The 20,094-nt window shown below is 44.5% G+C and overlaps 1 protein-coding gene across 3 annotated transcripts in view; it reads left to right on the forward strand.

Moving 5' to 3' along the window:
- ADAM9 (ADAM metallopeptidase domain 9) overlaps positions 1–20,094 on the forward strand; it is a 389,106-nt gene that overhangs the window by 206,459 nt on the left and 162,553 nt on the right. For all 3 annotated transcript variants that reach the window (XM_029603956.1, XM_029603958.1, XM_029603957.1), the window contains 2 exons: positions 12,857–13,026; positions 17,229–17,310. In XM_029603956.1, the coding sequence (XP_029459816.1) occupies positions 12,857–13,026; positions 17,229–17,310 (252 nt within the window). The remainder of the gene's footprint in view (positions 1–12,856; positions 13,027–17,228; positions 17,311–20,094) is intronic.

Consider the following 20,094-nt stretch of genomic DNA (forward strand, 5'->3'; position numbering starts at 1 on the left):
TGAAGTTTAATAGGAGAAAGTAGGATAGAAGTTTATTGCCCCACTGTCCTGTGGTGATACCTTATGGTCCCTCCCTCAGTCGAGATTTCCTGAGGTGATTTCGGTGGATTCTCCCTCAGATGAGTGCTTTGGTCCGGTAGCTGTTTTTTCGGGAGTGGACTTAGCTGTAAAAAAAAAAAAAAGTGAAAGAGGGGGGAGTTCATTTTAGGGATTCCTCTTCCCTTTGGTCTCTGTGCTTGGCACGTCAGTTTGACATCTGTTCCTGCCTCCAGGGGAGTTGGGGGAACTTGGGCAGCCTGCCGGGTTGAGCAGTCCTTTGAGCTAGGCCCAGCTCTCAAGCTCCGAAGTTTGCCAAGTGGTAGGCCATGGCGGCATGCACATTCTTTTATACGGGGCGGAGGTGAAGCAGTTCAGAGACAGCAGTGGACTGGCGGCCCAGCTCATCTGCCCTCTTCAGGATATCAGTTCACGCTGGACACCCGGGCTGTACATCTAATAGTGCACCTAGCTGGATGCCCAATTGGAATGCATATGGATGCGCAGTTGCACTTGGTAAGCCTCTCCAGGCACACTAGTTGGATGCACAGTGGTGCGCTTCAGGTGATTAAAAGTTGGACATGTGAGAAATTAGGCGTCCAGCTGATTGGGTATATTGGGCACCTAATTTTTGGAGCATCCAGTCTTTTTTTTTTTTTTTCAAGCGATCAGCTCAGCCAGGCACGTATTCTTCTCAGAGTCAGTTTAGAGAGTGTGATTTATTATGGCATCAATAGCAAAGAAGCCTTAGTGCCTTGCCCTGTGTGCTGCTTGCCATATTTGGCCATCTCAGCCTGGCATTCCCTCTAATTTGTGTCAGCATTGTTTGGAGGCTCAAGGAGACATGTCTCCATCTGATTTTGCTAAGCCTGGTCCTTCTCAGCTTATTGCGGGAATGGAAAAAGAATTGCCAGAGATCTCCCCTGGAATTGTGACTCCCCTAATTGGGTCCTCAGCGGGGTAAGGTATTTCAGTAGGCACAATATTAGTGCCCCCCTGGTTTTGGCTTGGATCTATCTACCTTTTTTTGGGTGGAATTTTTCAAGGTCTGCAGTTTTTTCTTCAGGCGCAGTTGTTGGCCCCAGTTAATAGTTATTCATGACCTGGTGTTGGGATAAGAATGGGAGTAAATCTAGACCTGGCGGGTTGCTCCGATAGGGACCTGGATGGCAAGGATGATTAAACTGATCCTTATTCCTTGGAGGATGGGGAAATTCCTCCAGGGCTGGAACCGTATAGATCTATGTTGTGTTTCTTTCATAGAGATGAGTTACTGGCTCTTTTTTCCCAGACATTGAAGATGCTAGAAGTACCGGTGGCTGATTCGATGTCTGAGCCAAAGAAAGATCCTACTTTGACTTCTTTGCGTAAAGCCTCATGTTTCTTTCCTATTATGGAGGCTATTCAAGAATGGATTGATTTTGAATGGAGCACCCCAGAAGCTAATGTTAAAGGGGGACGAACTTGGAAGGGCCATACCCCTTGGATCCGGCTGCGAAGGAGCAGTTGCATTTTCCAAAAGTGGATGCGCTCATGTTTGCTGTCACCAAGTGTGCAACTCTTCCCATGGAAGGGGGAGTGGCATTGAAAGATGCCCAAGATTAGGAGATTGAGGCCATCCTTAAGCAAGCCTTTAAAGTGATGGCAATGAATTTGCAGATAGCTTTGTGTTGTTCCTTGGTGGCTTGCTCTTGCTTACTTCTCTTTAAAGAAGTCAACGAATCTGGTGTAAGTACCAGGGCAGTGATGGAAACAGCAGCCGCCTTTATGGCAGATGCGGGATGCGACCTGGTCCGCACTTTGGCCAGAGGGTGGCTTCGGTAATAGCGGCTAGACAAGAGCTATGGCTCAGCAATTGGTTGGTCGATACAATTTCAAAGTCTAGTCTTACTAAATTGCCCTTTCAAGGATCACTCTTGTTTGGGGAGTGAGCTGGAGAAAATGGCCAATAAGTGATGTGAGGCCCAGATTCCTCAGTTGTCAGAAGACAAGAAGTAGATGCCGCACTCCTTCGGCATGAGAGGTTGTGCAAAGAGTTTGATGTGCCCCCCCCCCCCCCCCGAGCCACTCAATGAAGGTGTGCCAAGGTGGGTTGAGATCACGTCAGACCAATGGGTGCTGGAGGTGGTAAGAGATGGTTACGCTCTGGAATTTCTCAATGTGCCTTGGGAAGTCTTCATGGTGTCTCCATGCAACTCTCCGCAGAAGAGACATGCAGTGGAGAGTACGTTATCCTCGGCTTGCGGGCTGTAGTCCCAGTACCCAGGTCTCAAGAAAATATAGGCTGATATTGCATTTACTTTGTTGTGCAGAAAAAGGAAGGCTCCTATTGCCCCATCCTCGATCTCAAGGGAGTCAACCGTCATTTGCAGGTGACACAATTTCACATGGAAACCTTACACTCATAATGGCAGTAGAGTCAGAATTTCTGATGTCTTTGGATTTGTCAGAAGTGCATCTTCATATTCCCATCCAACTGGAGCATCAGCTATTTCTACATTTCGCTGTGTTGGGGCAACACCATCAGTTCCGGGCACTACCTTTCGGTCTGGCCACTGCACACAGAACCTTTTCCAAAGTTATGGTGGTGGTTGCAGCAGTGTTAAGAAAAGATGGCATTCTGGTTCACCCATACTTGGACAATTGGCTGATTCGCACCAAGAGCCTGGAAGAGAGCCTTCGGGGCTCACGCAAGATGATCTCCTTATTTGCAGGAACTAGGCTGGGTGGTGAACTTGGCCAAGAGCAAGCTGCAGCTATCCCAAACACTGGAGTACCTAGGTATTCGCTTCAATATGAAGCAAGGCAGGGTGTTCCTGCCAGAGAGTCTCATTCAGAAGCTAATGGCGCAGGTGCAATTATCAATAGAATCAATGCGCCCAACTGTATGGTCTTATCTACAGGTGCGCAGATTGATAGCAGCCACCTTAGAGGTGGTTTTGTGGGTGAGGGCACATATGCATCCTCGTTGGCACACCCTGCTGGCTCGTTGGAGACTTCAGTCTCAAAACTATGTGATTTGACTTCACCTTCCAATGAAAATCAGCATAACAGTTGCAGTGCTGGTTGCAAGCGGACTATCTAAGGAAAGGGGTTTTCCTTAGATAGTACTGATGACAGATGTGAGCCTTAAGGGTTGGGAGGGCCCACTGTCAGGAGTTGATGGTGCAAGGGCGCTGGAGTAATGAGTCTCTCTGTAGCATCAATCGCTGGGAAGCCCAGGCCCATCCGGTTGCCATGTTACTATTTGTAGACTGATTGCAAGATTGAGCGGTCTGGATAATGTCAGACAGTGCCATGATAGTGGCTTACATCAATCGCCAGGGAGGAGCCAAGAGCCAACAAGTGTTGCAGGAAATAGCCCAACTCATGGAAGGGGGTGGAAATGCCTCTTCAAGAAATTTCAGCCGCCCACATTTCAGGAAAAGACAATGAAAGAGCCGATTTTCTCAGCAGTCTGGACCCTGGAGAATGGGAATTGTTGAACGAGGCGCTCCAGGTCATAGTGGACCACTGGGGTCTTTCGTATCTAGACCTTCTGGCGACATCTCACAATATGAAGGTTTCTCGTTTCTTCAGTCACAGGAAAGACCAAAAGTCCTTGGGCATCGGTGCTCTCATACAAGTGTGGCTGGTAGGTGAGCTCCTTTATGCCTTTCTCCCATGGCCCATGTTGGGCAGAATCATTCGGAGGATCGAGAGTTATATGGGGATGGTGCTTCTGGTAGCACCAGATTGGTCCAGGAGGCCATAGTATGCAGATTGCAAAGGCTCCTGGTAGACCCTCCTATTCGATTACCAGTTCACAGGGATCTGCTGCGACAGATTGTGATAAATTGCAGGAGGACTTTGCGAAACTGGAAAATTGGGTGTCAATATGGCAGATGAAATATAATGTAGACAAGTGCAAGGTGATGCATATAGGGAAAAATAACCCATGCTATAACTACACGATGTTAGCTTCCATTTTAGGAGTTACCACCCAGGAAAAAGATCTGAGTGTCTTACTTGATATTACATTAAAATCGTCGGCTCAGTGTGTTGTGGTCAAAAAAGTAAACAGAATGTTAGGAATTATTAGGAAGGTAAATGCAAATAAAATGGAGGATGTCATAATGCCTTTGTATTGCTCAATGGTTAGACCGCACCTTGAATACTGTGTGCAGTTCTGGTTGCCGAATCTCAAAAAAGATATAGTTGCACTAGAGAAAGTACAGAGAAGGGCGATCAAAATGATAAAGGGCAAGGAACGGGCTCCTTATGAGGAAAACCCGAAGAGGTTAGAGCTGTTGAGCTTGGGGACGAGATGGATGAGGGAGGGATATGATAGAGATCTACAAAATCATGAAAGGACCTGAATGGATAAATGTGAAATGGTTATTTACGAGGACTAGGGGTCACGCCATGAAATTAGCAAGTAGCACACCTAAATCAAATTAGAGAAAATTATTTTTCATTCAACACACAATTAAGTTCTGGAATTCGTTGTCAGAGGATATGGTTAAGGCAGCTAGTGTAGCTGGATTTAAAAAAAACGTTTTGGATAAGTTCCTGAAGGAGAAGTCCATAAACTGCTATTAATCATTCGGGAATAGCCACTGCTTGTTGCCAGAATTAGTAGCATGGGATCTATTTAATATATAGGTACTTTCCAGGTACTTGTGATTTGGATTGGCCACTGTTGGTGTTGCAGTGCCTGGCTGCGGCAGGCCCCAGCCAGTCCCTCCTACTTGCTCCTCTCGCCCGGCGCGGTGTGGTCCGATCGCGCCCTGCCGCATGGCTGCAACAGCGTCCTCCTTCCAGCCAGCGGGGGGTCTCTTCCTAGGCATGCGCACTCAGAGGAGGCTCCACCCTTTAAAGGGGCCATGGCGGGAAAACTAAGCCCAGCCCCAGAAGATGACATCACCTAGGAGGGGTATTTAAACCCCACAGCTGCACACAGAAATTGCTTTTGCAACAGTTCTTCTCTCCGGAGTACTAGTTGCTGTTCCTGTGATACTACATTCCAGTTCCTGCTTTGTTCCTGTTCCTGCCTTTGGTCCAGCTCCTGTTCCAGCCTTTGTGATCCTGCTTTCAGTTCCTGCCTTCAGTCTAGCTCCTGTTCCAGCCTTTGTGATCCTGCTTTCAGTTCCTGCCTTCGTTCCAGCTGCTGTTCCAGTCCTTGTGATCCTGCTTCCAGTTCCTGCCTTCCTATCCATGCCTTGTTCCTGCTTCCAAACTTGCCCCTGCTCCAGTATCTAGTCCTCTGCTTGATCTTCAGGTTTGACCTCTGCTTGTCTTCTCGTCTCTGCTTGTCTGCTGCCCGTCTTGACCCCTGGCCTGTTTCTTCATTCCTGGTGTCTTCTGCCTGCCCCGGATCTTCTGCCTGGACTCCATTTCCGCTTCTTTGCTGCCTGCCCAGACCCAGACTGCTGACTCTGTCATCCCCTTCACCTGCGGCACCCAAGGACTCAACCTGCGGGGAATGAGGGCAGGTATAGGTGAAGGTGCTGTCAGTTGTCCTCACCAGCGCCACCTCCCGGAGACGAGTTCCATTGGGGGCAATCCCTCAGTGGTCGCCACCACTCGCTCTGGCTCAAGGGTCCACAACCATAACAATTTGCAAAGGCCATGGACTTGGTGGACTTGTCTGGCCTCCACGCTATTCCGGGCCTGGCCCAACAACTGCATCAGCAGCAGCAATGTCTGGAAGTCTTGTCCGCCACAGTGGAGCGTCTGGCCAGTTGCCTAGAGTCTGCTTCTGGGTCCGGGGCTGCTGCCCCTCCACCCGTGGTTCCTGTTGTACCACCTCTCTTGCCACGTATGCCTGCGCCACCTCTTTTTGCCTGGGAGCCAAAGCAGTGCCGAGGATTTTTGAATCACTGCTTTATAAGGTTCTCTCTCCAGGCCCCGCAATTCCCAACTGACCAAGTTAAAACATCGTTCATCCTGTCCCTACTGAACGGCAAGGTCCTTGCCTGAGCGTCCCCGGTGTTGGAGTGCGGGGATTCCATTCTCGGAGACCTGCCCCGGTTGTTATGAATTAGAACATGGACCCCTGTTCCGAGGTAGAGTCAGTGCTGCCAAAAAGGAAGTCAACCCTCTTCGGTCACTACTGTCGGATGGCAAGGCCTGCTGATGAAGATGTTAGATGAAGACTTCACCCTGGAAGCTCGTGATCCCCCCCAGGAGGAGCCCGTAGGGACACGGCCGCTGGGACTTAGAAGACTCCCTGAAAAGTGAAGATGGTCTGGATGCAGGCGCCTCATTCAGGTCGTGGGTTCCAGAAGGCTGGCGCCTCCAGCAGGTCATGATCAGTCCAGGAGTATACGTCGAAGGATAGTCCAAAGCAGGTCCAAGAGTCGAAGACCAGAAAGAGGTAGAGAGCCAATCCAGGAGCAACGAAGGAGAAGAGTCCAAAGCCAGTCCAAGTCAAAACCAGAAATCACCACCACCGGTCCGAAGGTCAGGAGCCAAAGAGTCGATCGAACGAGGCGAAGAAGCAGAAGCAGGATGTAGAGCGGATCCAAGAACACAGAACACAGGAAACAAGCACAGAGCCTCAATACCAAGGCAAAGTCTGAGTATCAGACCTTGCCTTAAATACCGGAACTGGAGGGAGGAGTCCCAGGAGGAGCCATGAAAATTTCCTGACATGGCTCCTTTAAATTCTCTCTTCATCCACGCGTGCAGCTCCTAGTAGGCTGAGGGGGAGGAGCCAGCCCGGCCGAGAACCTTGCGGTCGAGTTAGGCAGTGGCCGCAAAGAGGAAAACGAAGAAGGCTGCCTGCTAGAGCAGGAGCCTCCGATACTTCGGGTGAGTTTATTGATGCCGTGGCCGCCGGCCCGACCCTGGTCGCAGCCCACCGCGGCCGGCGGCCATGACACCCTGCCGTGGACCGCTGCAGCCGGCGGTCCTAACACCGGTTCGTGCAGACCTTCCCCCAAGTGTTTGATGAGCTGGGCCGCCAGTCCACTGCCGCCTCTGAACTGCTTCACCTTCGCCAAGGTTCATGTACACTGGCCGAGTTTGCAGTAGAGTTCCGCACTTTGGCATCCGAACTGGGATGGCGTGAGGACAGTTTACGCAGTATCTTCCTCGAGGGTCTGTCCTCATGAGCTAGCTGCTCAGGAACGTCCAGACGAACTTAAGTCCCTCATTGAACTGGCAGGTTGGATCGATTGGCGATTGCAGCAATGGGCAAAGGAATTAAAGCCAGTCCATCACACGGTTCCTCTGGCTCTCTCCTTCTCTCGCCTGTTGGTCTCTCCTGCAGCTCCTATGGCTTCACCGAAACGCGGGGAGGAGCCTATGCAGCTAGGCCATAGTCGTCTGACTGCAGAGGAGAAACAGCGCCTTAGAACTCTTGGACTATGTCTTTACTGCGGTGGTAAGGATCACCTATTGTCTTGATGCTTCAAGCGTTCGGGAAATTCCCGGGCCTAGGCGTCGCCGGGGAGCTGACCTTAGGCCGCATCAACCCTGCTCCTCAATGTACAGTTCCTGTTACACTTCAGTTCTCTGGAGGATCTTTTACAACACTGGCTTTCATCGACTCCGGTTCTGATGGGAACTTCATTTTAGCCGAATTGGTTCACCAATTACTGACTGCCGGTAATGTCTCATACCCCACCATTGCTGGCCTCTTCCATCCAGGGTGACCCACTTCCTGGATGGGTTACTCTCTGCACTGCTCCAGTGACCCTCCATACCGGGGTGCTCCACAAAGAAGAGGTGTCCTTTTTTTATCATGGAGAAATCCATTTACCCGGCGGTCTTAGGTCTTCCATGGCTACAGAAACACTCACCCAGCATCGACTGGAGGACTGTACAGATCACGGTCTGGGGAGCCAACTGCTTATCTACCTGTTTACAACAAAGACCTCAACCACAATTGGAACTCGCAGCCACTACCCTGCAATTACCTCCTCGGTATAGTAGTTTCGCTGATGTGTTCTCCAAAGAAGAGGCAGAAACCCTTCCAGAGCATCATTCATTCGACTGTGCCATTCACCTTCTGCCCAATACAGTTCCGCCCCGTGGACATGTGTACCCACTTTCTTTACCAGAGACTCAGGCAATGTCCAAGTATATAAAGGAAAACCTCGACAGAGGCTTCATTCGCCCATCTTCTTCTCCTGCGGGTGCAGGATTCTTCTTTGATTCCATTAAGACTCTGCATAGATTACAGGGGGCTCAATGCTATCACCTGCAAGGATCTCTATCCACTACCACTGGTTCCTGAGCTTTTGGAGCCAAAGTGTTTACTAAACTGGATCTGCGTGGGGCCTACAATTTGGGCCGGATAAAACCTGGAGACGAATGGAAGACTGCATTTAACATGCGTGATGGTCAGTATGAGTATCTCGTAATGCCATTCGGACTGTGCAATGCGCCCGCAGTCTTTCAAAATTTAATGAATTAAATATTTCAGGACATGCTACATAAGGGAGTAATTGTTTACCTAGATGACGTCCTAGTCTACTCCAAGGACCTAACTACACATTGCTCTGATGTCCGTCAGGTTCTCCAGTGCTTAAGGGAAAACCGCTTGTTTGCAAAACTTGAAAAGTGCCTTTTTGAGTAACAATCACTACCCTTTCTGGGCTTTATAGTCTCCACCACAGACTTCCGAATGGACCCGGATAAGCTAGTCAGCATCCGGGAGTGGCCGCAACCTGTGGGACTTTGCTCACTCCAGCGATTTCTTGGCTTCGCCAACTTCTACAGAAATTTCATTCCACGTTACTCCCACATCGTGGCACCGTTAACAGCTTTAACTAAGAAGGGTTCTGACCCTAGGCATTGGCCCATTGAAGCTGTTCAAGCTTTCGAGGAACTAAAAAAATCTTTCCTACAAGAGCCATATCTCCACCATCCAGATCCGACTCAGTCATTCATTGTGGAGGTAGATGCCTCCGACATAGCTATAGGGGCGGTTCTTAGTCAGCATTCCAGCCAAGGGACACTACTCTCCTGCTCTTATTTCTCTCGCAAGTTTTCTCCAGCAGAAAAGAACTATGGAATTGGGGACAAGGAGCTGCTGGCCATAAAAATGGCTTTTGAAGAATGGAGATAATGGCTGGAGGGGGCGCAACATCCTATCACGGTCTACACGGACCACAAGAATTTGGAGTATCTTAGCAAGGCACAGCAACTGACCCCACACCAGGCCCGCTGGTCCTTATTTTTCAGCTGCTTTGATTTTATACTACACTACCACCTAGCAACAAAAAATACCCGAGCGGATGCCTTTTCTAGACTTTATGAAGCTGAGGATACTCAGGATTCACCCTGCTACATTCTGGACCCTGCCAATGTGCTACTAGCCATTACAGATACCGTGCTGCCGGGGAAGATGGTGGTTCCACTTCATCTTCAACCCAAGGTATTATCTTGAGCCCATGATTCCCTCACCGCTGGGTACCCAGGAAGGGCACGAACCCAGGAACTATTGTCCTGCTACTACTGGTGGCCCTGCATGGCTCAAGATGTTCGTGCCCATGTCAACTCCTGCCTGACTTGTGCTCAGCAGAAACCACTACCAGGCCGACCATGGGGCCTCCTTCAACCTTTTCCACCACCACGAGAACCATAGATTCACATATCCACAGACTTTGTGGTAGACCTGCCCACCTCCTCCGGGAGCCAGGTAATATGGGTCGTAGTGGACAGGTTCTCTAAAATGGCGCACTTCATTCCCTTACCCAAGCTGCAATCAGCTCCTGAGCTGGCATGATTGTTCACTCTGTATGTTTTCCGTCTACATGGCTGCACATAACGTCAGACCGGGGCCCTCAATTCACAGCAAAATATTGGAGCGCACTGTATAAGAAATTTGGAGTGCAGTTGGACTTCACCACAGCCTTCCATCCCCAGGGGAATGGACAGGCTGAACGTGTCAACAGGGACTTGAAGACGTTCCTCCACTCATTTGTGGGAACCCGCCAAGACACTTTTGCTATGGACAGAGTTCTCGCACAATTCCCATGTGCATTCCACAGCCGGGAGGACTCCTTTCCAAATCGTATATGGGAAGCTTCCGAGACCTCCGCTACCTTTGCTGCTCTCTGTAGCCTCTCCGGCAGCTCAACTCACAGCTAAGCAGTTGCACGACCTATGGGAGACTACCAACTCCAACCTACTGAAAGCCGCCAACTCTGCCAAACAGAAGGCGGATAAAAACCGTCGACCCGCTCCACTGTTCAACCCAGGAGACCGGGTTTGGCTTAGTACCCCCCCCCCCCACATCCGCCTGAGGGGTTCCCTCCATGAGACTCTCCACCAGGTACATCGGACCTTTTGCTGTCAGTGAACGCTTGGGGCCGGTAACCTACCGTTTATGGCTTCCCACAAGCCTCCGGATACATAACTCCTTTCATGTATCCTTATTGAAGCCTTTAATACTGTCTCCTTTTCATATTGTTCTGCCTAAACCTACCGAAGAGGCATCCGAAGATGATCCTATCTACCAGGTCCAGGTTATTGTAGATGTTCGTTGACATCACAGATGCTGGAAGTATTTAATTGCTTGGGAAGGTTTTGGTGCTGAGGAAAACTCCTGGGAGCCATCCCCCAATATCTTGGACAAATCCTTACTCCAGCACTTCCATCGCACACATCCTGGCAGGCCCGGCCCTTCTGTGAAGAGGCGTAAGAGGGGGGGGGGGACTGTTGCGGTGCCTAGCCGCGGCAGGCCCCGGCCAATCCCTCCTACCTGCTCCTCTTGCCCGGCACGGCATGGTCCACTCCGCGGCAGGCCGATTGCGGCCTGCCGCATGGCTGCGACGGCATCCTCCTTCCAGCCAACGGGGGGACTCGCCCTAGGCGCACGCACGGGAGGCTTCACCCTTTAAAAGGGGCCACGGCGGGAAAACTAAGCCCGGCCCCGGAAGATGACATCAATTAAGAGGAGTATTTAAACCCCACAGCTGCACACAGAAGTTGCCTTTGCAACAGATCTTCTCTCCGGAGTACTAGTTGCTGTTTCTGTGATCCTGCATTCCAGTTCCTGCTTTGTTCCTGTTCCTGCTCCTGCCTTCGCTCCTGTTCCAGCCTTTGTGATCCTGCTTCCAGTTCCTGCCTTCCTATCAGTGCCTTGTTCCTGCTTCCAGCCTCATCCCTGCTCCAGTATCCAGTCCTCGGCTTGATCTTCAGGTTTGACCTCGGCTTGTCTTCTCGTCTCTGCTCGTCTTGACCCCTGGCCTGTTTCTTCGTTCCTGTTGACTGCTGCCTGCCCCGGATCTTCTGCCTGGACTCCATTTCCGCTTCTTCGCTGCCTTCTCAGACCCGGACTGCTGACTCTATCATCCTCTTCACCTGCTTCACTGAGGCATCCGCATCTAAGTCCTGCCGGCACCCAAGGGCTCAACCTGCGGGGAACGAGAGCTGGTATAGGTGAAGGTCCTGTCGGGTTGGCCTCACCAGCGCCACCTCCCAGAGACAAGTTCCATTGGGGGCAATCCCTCAGTGGTCACCACCACAAGGGACCACAACCGTTAGAGTGGGAGACAGGATATTGGAATTGATGGACCTTTGATCTGACCCAGTATGGCATATCTTATGTTCTTATGTTAGGTTTATTAGTTAATTTTCAAATGCTATTTTCCCAGGTAAATGGCTTTGTCTCTGAGTAAGTAGTCTATTCAGACTTCTGTGTGTGGGTGAAAGGACGTGTTTCACAATGGATGTATTTTTACTTGCATACTCCTGGTTTGAACGTGGGAAGAGAGGATGCAACAACACAGTTTTGGCTGGAAAATGGAGGTGCAAATCTCTGGATACTTTTTACTTCAAAAGTTTTCAAAGGGAAAATGTGTATACTTTTCTTTTCAAAAGCCTGCAGGTAAAAAAAATTCATGCTTTTAAAAATTTCCCCTATAACATACATTTATTTATGTATTTAAAGGTTTTATTTTCCATTTATATTGGGCAAACCATATTAAGCACTAATAACTGAAGAGCAGATATTCATCAGAGCCCCATGCAGATATCACACCGAGACACGTAAAGCACAAATCTAGCACAATTATCTGGAGAATGGACTTGAAAAGGTTTTTAAAATAAGGAATGAGGCCATAATCAGTGTTGCACTTTTATGCACAGATGTGTAACATAAGACATAAAAGACCCAGAGAGAAAGCGTATTTAAAAATCAAGGAGGGCATTTAAATGTGGAAATAGTTTTCCTTATTGCCTTGGGGTAAATGTTGGCTTTATTTTGCTACCTTGGGAATCTCTTTATCAAAGTGCATTAAAATTGCACGTTAATGAGCAATTTTAATGCACTTGCTAGCTTGACTAATGCATGATTTAGTAGCAGGTATAAAGCCTTTAGTGAGTCATATGTAGAAGTGGTGCTAATGTGCATGTTAGCAGGCAGTTTTAACACAAATACATAACTATACCTCTACATTTTAATGTATTAATTACAAATGATTATCTATTATTTTCACTTTTATTATTGTTATATTGGTATCACTGTTATTAACGTTATCTGCTATAAAATGTTTTTGTAACTGTAAATCGGAATGAAGGTGTGCTCCAGACTTCGGTATAGTAAAACTCACAAATAAATAAATAAATAGAGGTGCAATTAAGATCTTGTGTTAAGAACAGCATCAATACAGATGCAGGCATTGACCCAAATTGAGCTTTGTTTACAAAAATAAGCTAAACTAGCTCATGTATTTTGTCATCGCATTTGGTAAAATAGATCCATTAACGCCAGATCATTATGGTATGTGAAGCATTGCCTTGTGTATTCAGAACCTTAGTATGACTGACTCTTGGAGCTCAGCTGTGCATGTTCCTTTCTCACAGAGTGCTGGTCTTCTTTCAGATGTACATTATGTTGAATGTCCGCGTTGTGTTGGTTGGGTTGGAGATATGGACAAACGGGAACAAGATTTCTCTAGAAGGGGGTGCTGGAGACGTGCTGGGGCAGTTTGTGCAATGGAGGGAGCAGGACCTGGTGACCCGCCGCAGGCATGACAGTGCACAGCTCATTCTGTAAGTGACTACAGTGTTGTTTTCTTTTAGATGGACCTTGGGAAAAGAACTTTCAGCTTATTCTGCTGTGTATTTCTTTCAAACTGTATACAGAGGACACTTTTGAACGAGGGGAGGGGCCAGGATGGAATGACACAGATTTTGGGGAGTGAGGAATTTGACTGTTAGAAACACCTGGTAAGGCAGGAGGAATATATATATACAAAACAAAAAATATATATATGTAAATATCAAGTACCAGTAAGGAACACTAATGAATCAATTTTATATCTCAAACATTAAAAATATACATTTATTTTTATCCAACTTAAAAAGCTGGTGTTACCCAAACTACTTGAAAAAATTCTGATATTGTAGTATCAAAATTGCCAAAAAAAGTTTTGTTTTTTTACAACAAATTGTATATAAATCATACACTCAAACAAATGACTTCAGATGTTGTAACTTGAATAAAGTTTTCAAAAACATAATACACAGTTGACTGCTAATGACAAATAACAAAAGAATAACCACAATATACAGGGTAGACGAGTCAGACGAAGCAAGTCCAATGATGTGATGTGTCAAATGTTGACGACAATGAAGAACAATGGCGGTCTGATTGCAAAGACAACATAAACGTAGAACTCAAAAGTACAAATCGACATTTGCAGATCAAGCAGTTTTTTGCCGCCTCTTCGCCTTTTCTTCAAGGTTCTTCTGAGAAGGTGCTTCATAATAAATCAAAATGGATTCCTCCTGGTCCACCAGATCCATTGAGTTCAACATTTCAAGAGTTGTTTCTTCGAGATTTACAACTTTTAGAATCCAGTAGTTTTTGTTCATCCCAAAATTTAACTTTTCAGGAACGTCAGGCCTGTAGTACATAATGATGTACACAAGATGCAAACATTATCTGCCCTCCTGACAAGGGTGGTGGAATAGTAGTACAGAACATTAGTGATTATAAACGAGATTTTTACGTCAATTATCTGATACCACTTTTTATTTGAAGCTTGACTCTGACCCTACACCTCAGCTTCGAGTTCATATTTAACACTTACTCAATGCGGGGATCGCACGAAGATTCATCACTCTGAAGGAATACAATTTTTTGTTGGAACTGTTTCCCTGCATTCTGTTTTTTTACACCATTCCTAAAATTTACAAGTTGTTCCACTGTCCACCAGGCTGCCCGATTGTTCCTGGCATCAGGTCACTTTTGGAACCGTTATCTAAATATGTTGATTCTTTTATACGTCCATTGGTCACAAAGAGTAAATCTTACGTATGGGATTCTGCTCATCTGATACAATCCTTGCAAACTTTACAATTAGATTTGTCATCTTTAATTCTTGTTACAGCAGATATTTCTTCTCTTTACACAAGCATCCCTCAGGATGCTTCTTTAAACATCATACGGGACACTCTACAACAACATGACTTTTCTGTTGATTTTAGTGATTTTTTTGGTTAACCTGGCTTCTATTGCTTTAAAAGATAATTTTTTCAAGTATAATGAAGTTTTTTATAAACAAATCTGTGGAACTGCTATGGGGGCCACTATGGCTCCATCTGTGGCCTGTTTGTACATTTCTTTTATTGAAGAATAGATAGTGTATAAATCTTTGTTCATGCCAAACATTATTTATTGGGTACGTTTTATTGATATATTTTTCTTGTGGAATGGATCTATGTCGTCTCTACAGCAATTTTCAGATTGGATTAATAAACAAGATCCCCATTTACAGTTCAGGTTTAATCATCTTCACCGGATTTCTTTTTTGGACTTATGGATTATAAAACAAGACAATAAGCTAAGTACTACTATTTTTTACAAAATCTACAGATAGAAATACCCTTCTTTACTATGAAAGTTTTCATCCTCACAATTTATGGACCAACATTCCTGTTGGACAGTTTTTACGACTACGGCGACTGCTTGAAACTACTGAAGAAGATAAGTATCAATCTCAACATATGTACCAAAATTTTCTTAATAGAGGCTATCCACATAAAGTTATACGTATGGCATATAAACGTGCCTTATATGCCAATAGATCCTTACTTTTACAAAAACAGTCCCGATCATCACAAGACCATCCGATTTTTGTTACTCCTTATATGTATCATACTAATCAAATACAAAAAATGGTGTGATCCCATTGGCATATTTTGCAAATGAAAGTAGGTTATGAGGCATTCCCCCTTTTAGCATGTACTGGGGATCAAACTTGCATGACTGGTGTCAGTAGAATCAAGGCCTCCTACCATTTACCCTACCAGTGAATTGGGTCAATTTGCCTGTCAAAATTGTGTAGTATGCTCCAATGTTCTGCAGATTCAGAATTTTCGCCATCCTTACCTTCAGTTTGAGTACCAACTTCGGGGTCATTTTGATTGTACATCAACTCAGGAAATACGCAATTGTTTGTCCATGTTATAAAATCTACATTGGCCATACTAAATTAGCAGTTAAGACACGTATAATACAGCATACCCCAAGAAGCTGATGCCCCCATAGTACAACATTGGCTGGCTTGTTCTCATTCTGAAGCGGATTTAAAATTCTTTGTTCTATATTGCTTTCACAACACCCGTGGAGATAATGTTTCACTCTCCTTGTGACACCATGAGCAACATTTCATTTTTGAATGACAGACTCTTAAGCCTCAGTTAATGAATTCCGCTCTAGAATGGGAGGCTTTTTTATAAAAAAAATAAAAAATAAAAATTCCAAAAAATGTTTTCAATATTTCTAAGTGTCACTGATTGTATTTGTGCGCAGGCTTTCATTAAGGGATTTTGTATCTTTTTATTCTTTTTTACTCTATTATAGAGTTACTAGTTGGGTCCTTAGGATATTTAAAGACCCAACCGTCCGAGCCTAGCTAGCCTCAGTTTAGGTTCCCACACATTTTGACAGCGGGAGGAAGGCTCCTGTAATCTCTGTTCTGGTAACGTTCTTTTTCTTTATTTTTATAGAAGGTATAAGTTGTGACATGTTTTCATCATTACTTTTTGCAGATATTATTTAAGAACATCTATGTTAAATTGCATAAACACTTGCTTTAACTGAGGAATTGAATGTATTGGATATACCGACGCTGAGAGTAAATAATTCAGATATACAATTTTAATTCCTATATAGTGTTTTATTATTTTCTATGTGGTCTTTATATGTTCTTTGCTTTTCGTAGAGAGTAATTTGACAAAGTATATACCCCCTGATGAAGCCTCCCCAGGCGAAACAAAAAGGCCTTTGTCGGGGTTTCCTTTGAAGATTTGTACTTTAGAGTTCTACGTTAACGTTGCCTTTGCAATCAGACCGCCATTGTTCTTCATTGTCTTCAACATTTAACACATCACATCATTGGACTTGCTTCGTCTGACTCGTCTACCCTGTATATTGTGGTTATTCTTTTGTTATTTGTCATTAGCAGTCAACTGTGTATTATGTTTTTGAAAACTTTATTCAAGTTACAACATCTGCAGTCATTTGAGTGTATGATTTATATACAATTTGTTGTAAAAACAAACAAACCCCAAAACCTTTTTTTTGGCAATTTTGATACTACAAGCTTTTTAACGTTTGATTAAAAAAAAACAAAAACACCCTATATTTTTAATGTTTGAGATATAAAATTGGTTCATTAGTATTCCTTAAGATACATGATATTTGTTTATTTTTTAACACTTTATTTTTTGCTTTTTTGCCACTTTTTGTTCACTATAGTATATCTATCTATCCATATATATTTTTTTGTTTGTTTTGTTTTTGTTTTTTAGTACACTCTGGACAGTGTTTGATGTCCTTAAAGGGATGAATAAAGCTGGCTGATAGCTTGTTTTTTTCGGGTTGATTTGGCTAAATTGACATTGAGGATATGCAGTGAGGAACCTCTCCTCCGTGTTCAGACTCATGCCTTCAATCCCATAGTAACCAAGCAGGAAGTAACTCAGACTCCAGGACACTGAAAGGAAATCAGCTGACACCACCTTTCCTGTTCCCAAAAACAAACAGGGTCCCATTTTCAAAAAATATTGTTTGTTTTTTTTTGTTTATAGGTATAAAAAGGAAGTTGAAATTAGACCCACAAAGAGTAAATTAAGCTAATGAGATTTATATATATATATAACATAACCTTTTAGTATAATATGAAATATTTTTACATATGATTTGTCATAGAGCAGTGCAACTGATTTAATTTTCTTTCTCTTAGGAAGAAAACTTTTGGCAGTACTGCTGGCATGGCATTTGTGGGAACTGTGTGCTCCAGGAGCCATGCAGGAGGCATTAATGCGGTAGGAAGTCTTTGAAGCATGCAGTAATATTTACTAACAAATAAGTGCTGCTAGTGTGCCCATTGTGGTGGACCCCACCAGGTTCTTGCCCAAAACCTCTTTCAGTCTTGTGTTGGGATCTTATGCGACTTATCAGAGGTCACCTTGTAAGAAAGACATTAGACTGGTTTCACTGTTGTTATATTGTGCATCTGAGATAAGGTGAGAGCATTGCTGGGAAGAGATGTGCAGGCTCTATGCGTTATGACTTGCAGTAACACCTGCGATTGAGGACTGTACCTTGCATTCTGCAGGCTTAATTGCTCAGAGCTGAGAAAACAACCTGAGCAGCTTCTGAACTTTGTCCTGGGTGATGTTTTGTTTCACCTTCATTTTAGAACTACTTGCTCTTCTCTTCAACATTTGCTGCTGTAGGTTTCATCAGCTTAACCAATGTTCCCCACCTCTGGTGTTGTGTCACATCCACATGTTTGATGCCTGCAAGCCTAAACTTGTGTACGGTACATGCCTGCAAGCCTAAACTTGTGTACTGTACATAAAGCTAGTCTTAAGACTAGCTTTAGGATACGGCAGGGTCCACGGGTTCTCCACTCTCCTCCGTGAGCTCCCAAAGTTCTTTCTCCGCCGCTGCAGCTTTTATGCAGCTGACGCTTCCGCTGACGTCACTGAGGTGTCCGAGGCAAGTGCCGGGCTCCAGTACTCGCAGCTGTTCCTCCTAATTAGAAGTTATTTTACAGAAGCGTGAGTAATACCAGTTTCTTGTTAAAATTTAATTGTTTCGGAATATTATGCCACACACCAAGCGTAAGGGGAAGGTTAGGCAGGATGCCTCAACCCCAGCAAAATCATCCCCTACACAAACAAGAATTACAGGTTATTACCCACTTTCAGAACCCTTAACTCCGGAGAACCTAATTGCAGTTGGAGGTGAAAAGCAAGCACCATCACTGCTAGGTGAAGTTACTCTTAGTCCCGGAGCTCCAACGACCCCAACTCCTCCCAAGAGTATAGCCAGCACCGGTGATCCAAGCACAGAGGGTTTACGGATTGCGTTGCCTAATCTGAGCCCGTTTGAGGAGGTAACTGGAGAAAAGAAAGCTATACAGGAAGAAATGGGAAAGAAAGTTCCCATTTGTCATCTAGAGGAGCAGAGAATGGGAAGGGTTTCGAAAGCATTCGAACCTTTAGAAGGATCTAAGAATACTGGAATGAAGGACTTATCAGCCATCGAGGTTGAAAATGCTAATCCAGATCAATTTGGGACAATAACTTTATCTTCTACACCTAATACTATGCCTGAGAGTTAGCGATCAATAACAATGGAGATGCTGTGGCAAACAATGACCTCATTGCAAAATAACATTGTAAACCTAAATACTAGTATTAAAGAAATGCAATTATCTTTATTAAGTATTAATCACTTAGTGGTAAGTAATGAAATCACATTGAAGAAAGTAGAACAAGATATAATAGGGATTAAAAACACACAGCGTGATATTATAAAAGGTGAAGGAATGTTAATGAGAGAGGTAGAAAATTTAGAAAACTCCGTCCGCTGTTTAAATCTTAGAATGGTAAATTTCCCAAGATGTAAATTAGTTTCACCCAAGGAACAACTGAGAAATTATTTTACTGAAATTTTGAAACTACAGCCTGAAAACCTTCCTATGATTGCCAATGCTTTCTTTTTAGGGATGGGCAATCAAAGAACCAATCAAAATCAGGAAAATCTAGAGGCAACCTTAAATGTCACAGAACTTTTGGAAACTTCATATAGTGAACAAATTGAAAATAGAGGTACCCTTATGGTGAAGTTTATCTCATCTGTTGATAGAGATAGAATTTTGAGATTATTTATGATTAACAGGACCTCCCTATATTTAGGACAAAAAGTTTGGTGTTATCCCGACGTCTCGAAGGAGATGCAGCTAAGGAGGAAAAGGTTTATTACTCTGGCAAATATGGCTAGAACATTCGGCATCCAGGTTATGATCAAATTCCCATGTAAATGTGTTATGCGTGTGAGAGGAGTCAAATATGTATATTATGAACCTGAGCACTTAGAAAGGTATCTGGAAGAGCACAAACATCAAGAGGAGGAAGGTAAAGTCCAGAATTAAGAGTAGTTGGGATAATTATAATAAGTTCTGAATCTTCTGTATTATGAAAAATTGGAATTATTTTGGTTGTTTATAATGTCTTGCTTGGGTAAGCTCCCCAATTGTTTAGTAATTGGATTACAGGTGTAAATTTGATAAGTTTTCTTATTATGTCTTAATTTTAGTAGTAATACAAAGATTACTGTAACCTGTTTCCAAAAAGAAATGTTTCAAAGCTTTTGAGACATATATAAATGTATGTACTTTATTTGATTATAAAGCTATAAATAAAGAATTAAAAAAAAAGAAAAAAAAAGACTAGCTTTATGTACAGTAGGCTTTCTTAGCTCTAGTTTGTCAGTTGCAAAATAAAATACTTCCCCTTTCATGTATTTCCTCACCATTTTTTCATTTTTTGCAGTAGTTTCTTTCTCTTTCTTGTTCTCTTCCTGCCTTATCACATATCAGCAGAGCCTTCTGCATTTTGCAAGAGTCTGACTTTTTTTTTCAGCCTCCTGAGCCATCCCTTCTTGTCTCCTCTTCCATGCTGTCTTCCTATCCCAAGGTAGAGATGGGCAGAACTTAGCAGGAACTACATAAATTGGGAGAAGAGGATGACAACAGATGGGAGGAAAAAGAATTTAATTTACTTTAGTATTTTTTTCTAATTTGCAAACTCTGAAAA

The sequence above is a fragment of the Rhinatrema bivittatum genome, chromosome 5 (assembly GCF_901001135.1).
Source record: "Rhinatrema bivittatum chromosome 5, aRhiBiv1.1, whole genome shotgun sequence".
Taxonomy (NCBI): Eukaryota; Metazoa; Chordata; class Amphibia; order Gymnophiona; family Rhinatrematidae; genus Rhinatrema; species Rhinatrema bivittatum.